General features: G+C 26.8%; 1 protein-coding gene across 1 annotated transcript; it reads right to left on the bottom strand.

Annotated features, from left to right (window-relative positions):
* Nucleotides 1-3133: 3133 nt before the first annotated feature.
* Nucleotides 3134-5080, bottom strand: LOC129960028 (eukaryotic translation initiation factor 4E-1A-like). The gene has a single exon (XM_056073038.1). It carries the CDS (start codon nucleotides 4868-4870, stop codon nucleotides 4250-4252), a length of 621 nt encoding a protein of 206 aa, XP_055929013.1. The 5' UTR covers nucleotides 4871-5080; the 3' UTR covers nucleotides 3134-4249.
* Between the last annotated feature and the right edge of the window lie 1221 nt (nucleotides 5081-6301).

Genomic DNA, 6301 nt, shown 5'->3' on the forward strand with positions numbered 1-6301 from the left:
CTTGATTTAAGACAACTAATTAATTTCAAAATTAATAACTGAGAATATCTCAACAATGGCATATTTCAATTTCTTTAATAATGACCAGGATTTATTATTGCCAAGAACGATTAGGTAATATTTACACCACTTTTGAATTTAATTTTAAATACTCAATCTGTTCCAGCTAATTCATGCACGAGAAAATAGCCAATATATTTAAATGTTTTTTTTTCTCAGATATTTAATGCAAGTAAATTTAGGACTTTATAAATTTGGTGCACACTAATGACACACAGATTACTACAACATGCCTCTGTTACCACTTAATCGAAATTTCTTAGAAGCATTCATATCACTTCATTGAAAAAAGTTTTCTTAATAATATTAATACTTAACATTACAGTAAAGAGAGTATAACTGTGCACAACTAATGATACAATATTTGGAAAAAATAAGTCAAAATAAAAATATTGGATTTGAAGCAGTTATTGTTTGATAAAATTAAAAAAAAAAAAAAAAAAAAAAGAATACCTAAATCTTTTTAATTGAATTCAGTTGAAGTGACAACAGCAAAAGATATCAAAAGATAAATTATAAGATTTATCACAAGACCAGTGGCATAACAATGGTGGCACAGGGAAGACTTTTGTTCTGAGTGTCATTGACAGGAATGTCAAAATTAAGAAATTAATTATTTATATTTATGATTTTTCTTTAGTTCTGACACCTTACAGTCTTAAAAAATCAAAATGGAACCAACTACGTGTAGAAGAACATAAAGGATACAGTCCTTTTTATAACATAGAAACCTCTTGAAACTAGGTTTCTCGAAACAACATAATAAACAGTATAATGTAGCAAAGAATTTAAAAAATTACTTAAGAAGGCTCTCTAACTACTTCTTTCTTCCTTACTCTCAAGAAAAAGATAAGTATGTACATGATCATCAGACTTCAACAAAGAAAAAAAAATATATATATTAATGAACTCCACTAGGGATCTCAAAAATGTTGATATAAATGAACATAAAATGATGCAGTAACCATATTTATAATGATTGGAATCTACATTTTTTTTTTAAGTTAGTGACATATTAGTAGAGAAAAAAAAATTATCACTCTAAACTTCAACAGAGAGAAATATACAAAAAGTATTTCCACTTTTTTGGAAAAGCATAGTGAGAGTTCATTTAGTACAGACCGGTCTATGCTAGTATTATTTCATTTTTTTTTTAGTTGTGAATCTTTGCAAAATTAATTAGCTGAAAATAGAATATCAGTTTAAGATTTCATGCTGATAAAACAAATGCAGTTATTCTTCCCAAAACATAATAAAATTATAGAAAAGAGATTGTAAACTGCTTTGTAAATTCACATAGATAAAACTTATGAGAGCATACTGACATTGGAAATAATTTCTCATATGATTTGCAAGAACAAATATATATATAATAGAAATTTTTGTTGAATTTTGAAGCATTTTCACCCATACTGAATAAATTAAATTGTCACCAATAATTTGTAATACTAACAAACATATAACAGTTTTGTTGTAATACAAAATCATGAAAATATTTACCTAAAATATTTAAATATGATAGTCATTTTTATGTATATGTAATTCTTCTGTTTAATACATGGAAAAGTATCTTAGTATTAAGATATTATGTATGTTTTAAAATGAAATATTTTGGAGAATCTACTATTACTTTCTATTTGAAGCGAGTTTCATTTTTAAAAAAAATTAATACTTAGCAAAGAAAATCTTAAAATAATATTCAAAAGACAATTTTTGAATTAATTTAAAAAAAAAAATTCTATAAGAATACAAATTTCAAATGTGAGAAGATAAAATAGAAATATTAGATTTAAAATTATATTAATTTTAAACTTAACTTTCACATGTTCCACTATGTTTACAGTGAATTTTTTTCCAATAAAATGATTTTCAATTAAATTAACATTCCCGGTTTGTTAAAGTATATTTCCTTTGTATACTTCTTTTAGCAATTTATTCTTAGTTAAATTATGCAAATTCAAGTTATTAACTACTCTGAATTTATAGATAAATCTGAAATGTTTTTTTTTTTTTTCTTTCCTATGAACCCTTTAACATTTAAAAGTCTGACATCATTAATTCTGTCCAAGTAAGCAGAATAACTATTAGTAGATAATTTTTTTTAGCAAAATACGTTAAATCCACAACAATCAGAAATAAATATATTTTGAAATAATTATGCTACTAAAATTAACCATCTTTAGTTTTTTTTTAAAGAAAAATATTTGAAATTCTACATAGTTATTCTGTTAACTTCAGATGCATATAACTTAGCGTAAATGAATACAAGTTTGTAAAATTCCCCTTAGGATTTATTTTATAAATTCTTTCTTTAGTGTAATTCTGGTAGATATGTTTTGATCTTACCAAAAATTTTATACATTATTATTTACAAATAACTTGTTAAAGACTTTTGTGCAATTTTGCCATATATTTCAATATTTATAATTTCTATGCAAAGTCTACTGGCAAATGTCAACAATAATATTTATAATTTTTAATTTAGAGTCTTTCAAGGTTTCCTTATAATGATTTGCATATATTTAGGACAAAATAATGAAACAGATTTTTCTAATAGAACAATTACCTAACACACATCTTATTATTATTATTTTTTAATTTTCATCAGAGTTAAAATGAATAAAATTTCCCTGAAGTAAAATTTCATTAAAAACTTTCAAAACATCTTTACAAAATGACATTATGCTTTTAAAATAAAAGATATGTCAATATATAATGCCTATTAGAATTTGTCGTTTATAAATCACAATAGTCCAAAAATGTTTAATTATTAGTGAAGTTTGGTTAAAATTTTTTATATTTTCTTGCATCAAATGTTGTCTTTTTAAGTACACATGAATTATCTTGCAATTGTAAAAAAAGAGATGAGTTCTGTTAATAATCATCATACAAATACTACTAAATTCATGTCCAGACACTATAATCAAAATTTAACATGCATGGTGTAAAGATATTAAAACCTACCACAAAAACAAAACTTCACTCTGTATTTTGTAACTCAACAGCTATAATTTTCATATAGCACTGTTCACAATGCACACTTTTAAGTACATTTTATAAAAATATTCATTACTCTCAACCTATAATATGCTTTATTTTTCAAATCCAGATTATAACATTTTCATACAGCTATTCTATTTGAAGTAAAAATAAATTTGAAGCGAATGCTTTTTTTTTTTAACGAGAGAATTTTATTTCACTGGTTCATAATTATTATAATTACTTAAAATGACATTATGCAATTTAAAAAAAATGTGCAAAACAAACTAATCTTCAAGCATTCATACAGCAAGATTATTCACAAACCAATATTTTTATAACTAGAATTCACCCAAGGCAATACACAGACTATATGGTAAAATATTTCTGCAATGATTTGGGGCTAATAACATCTGTCAAATCACCGGGAATCTAAAGAAATAAGCAAGCCAAAAACATAGCAAACTGCACAACATACATTAATAGTACACATTATGCGAAACTTCTGGATTTTCTTTTTATTCTAGAATGAAGTCTTTATCTAATGAAATTCCAAATTATGTAAAAATAGGAAAGAATCTTTCCTATAAAGAAAGAGCATTTAAATACACAGTTACACATTTTAAATTACATATATAAATGCGAGTAATAATTTAACCAAAAAATAAGTTGTTAACAAATCTATTAACAAAATTAATCTCATATCATAAAGAAAAAAGTGTATAACTTGAGAATACAAATCAAATTACTTCTAATGATAATTTTCAACTCCATGATTAAATCAAAACTATATTACATTTACATCAAATCAATATAAATCTATTTACAAATTATAATTATATAAATCAATCAAAATAAATCTATTATGAAGTATATAATAATACAATTTTTAATATTCTTTAAAGTCACATAAAATACTTACGTAATAGATTTTTACTTAAGATTTAATATTCCACTTACATTAATAAAAGATGATATATTATACAATTGAAAATAATAATTATAAATATCAAGATGACACATTTTATATCATTTCCAAAAAGATTTAAGATTCCTTAATACAGGGAATCAAATTGCAAATACTCACACAGTGTTAAGTAAAACAGGAGTATATTTATCAAAGACTGAATATTAAAGCCTTCATTCTATAATCTGCACATAACAAACCACCATCCATCAAATAATTTCAATTTAATTTTCTATTAAATAATTATAATGTAAATCTACACTTTGCAACAGAGCCTGTCTTAACCTGGGTATCTGCATGAGCTTCATATCCAATCATATTTCTAGGGTGCAAGTTTAATCGCTCCTTAATAATCTGCCCTATCTTCATTATAGAATCATGATGTTTAACATCTGCAGTCCAAACAGCCAATTTGTCTCCCTTATTTCTGATCTGTACAACAGCTCCACAAACATCATCACTGTGCTCACCAAATGCTTCTCCAATCAAACATAGAAGTATTTCAAGCCAGTAATTGTTCAAATCTGAATTCCTTTGAGACTTCTGAACATTTAACAACCACCGACCACCTTGTTTATTTCGGGTATCTTCCCACATGGGTTTAATACCATGTTTAAAAAGTGCATAATCGCATCCAACTGGGATTTTGCTGACAACTTCTAAGTGATTATACAGAGCCCAAAAATCTTCTACGGTATCAAAAGTAATGATTTCCATAAGATTTTCTTCCCAAGATTTGGTTCTGTCATTCTTATAAAACCATAAACTCCACATATTCTGCAGTGGATGTTTAATCATCAGCTCAGGGTTCTGTTCTCCTGGAGCGGTTTCATTTTCAATCTGCTCTGGCTCCTCGGCGGACATGCTAAGCAGTTAATGAGTTCGATACTTCACACTAACAGTCGATAAATTACTTAAAAGTATCGACGAATCAATTCAATTAATTGGCTTAACGTCAGCTTATAAGTAGAAAATCAATCTTTTCTATTCAAACAAAAATCTTTAAGTTTCAACAAGTCCCGAAAAGAACTCGAAATACAACACATTACACGTAAAATAAATACCAAAAAGAAAGAAGTAATATAAGGTAGAAAACTGTTGCCAAAAATTATTTTCAATAAACTTAACAAAAGTAAATTCTAGCGTGACGGGCATTGGTATTATATGTATGTCGCACTTTATCTTTCTCTTAAATAGTTAAAATCGATTCAATTTCATAGCGTATCATCCTATTTCTTAAAATTTAGCCCATTTGAAACATTAACGCTGCAATATTAGCAGTCATTTTCAAGAGAGTAGCATTGCACAGTGGCACAAGGATGCAAGTTTCTAGATTTAAAAAAATTTAAATTAAATTATAAAGATAGAACTTTATGTCCTATTCCCAGTGTTTTCAAGCAATTTATATGAAATGTATGTTCTAAAATAACTCAAAGATTTCTTTGTAAAATTAAATATACTGAAGATAAGTGGACGACAGAGAAGGTAGTTGGCAATAGATACAGTTCAGATGAAATTTTGAGGAAAAGATCCGTTCTTCGCTAGAAACCGGAAAATGAGACTCTTCCCGATTCTGAATATGTTTTGATTTCTTTTTTGTAGTTTAGAAAAGTTAATTTTATTAAATAATCAAAATAACTCAATTATTAGTTGGTATATAATTTTTGTAATTTTAGATAATCAATTTTTAAAACTTACTTTTTGATATAAATCTTTTTTTTTCAACTCTTGAAATACATTGGCTTCAAATCTTCAACCATTCAAATTTAAAATCCTTTATTGAATATTGCGGCAGTGTGAAATTTGACGAATCGCGGTTAAATATATATTTGAAATATTTTGAAACTGTTGTTGTTATTTATAATGGCACTTACCATGGACAAGCTCGCTGACTAAGTCAGCGATTTTAAGCCAAGGAAGTGTCTCTTGTTTTAGTAGCGCCAATTAGGGCCAAGAGTATGTCTTAGCTACACATGCATCACATTCGCTTGCACAACCCCTTTTTACAGGGGGGCACATTCACGCATTTCACAGATAGAACAGATGAAGAACAACCCTGTCCAAACCGGGACTGGAGCCCAGGACGCCCAGATCACAGGGAAGACGCGCTACTCCTATGCCAGTACGCCGGCTTTGAAATTGTTATCACATAAACCTACCATTTGCTTTCACTTTTATTTCGTTACTTCACAATTTTTTTTCTGGTAAATTTTGGAATTTTCAAGATTATTGAATTAGACATAAGAAAAAAGTATGAAAATAACTGTGGTATATTCATTATTTTAAAATTTAAAA

Source organism: Argiope bruennichi, chromosome X2, assembly GCF_947563725.1.
Source record: "Argiope bruennichi chromosome X2, qqArgBrue1.1, whole genome shotgun sequence".
In the NCBI taxonomy this organism is placed as follows: Eukaryota; Metazoa; Arthropoda; class Arachnida; order Araneae; family Araneidae; genus Argiope; species Argiope bruennichi.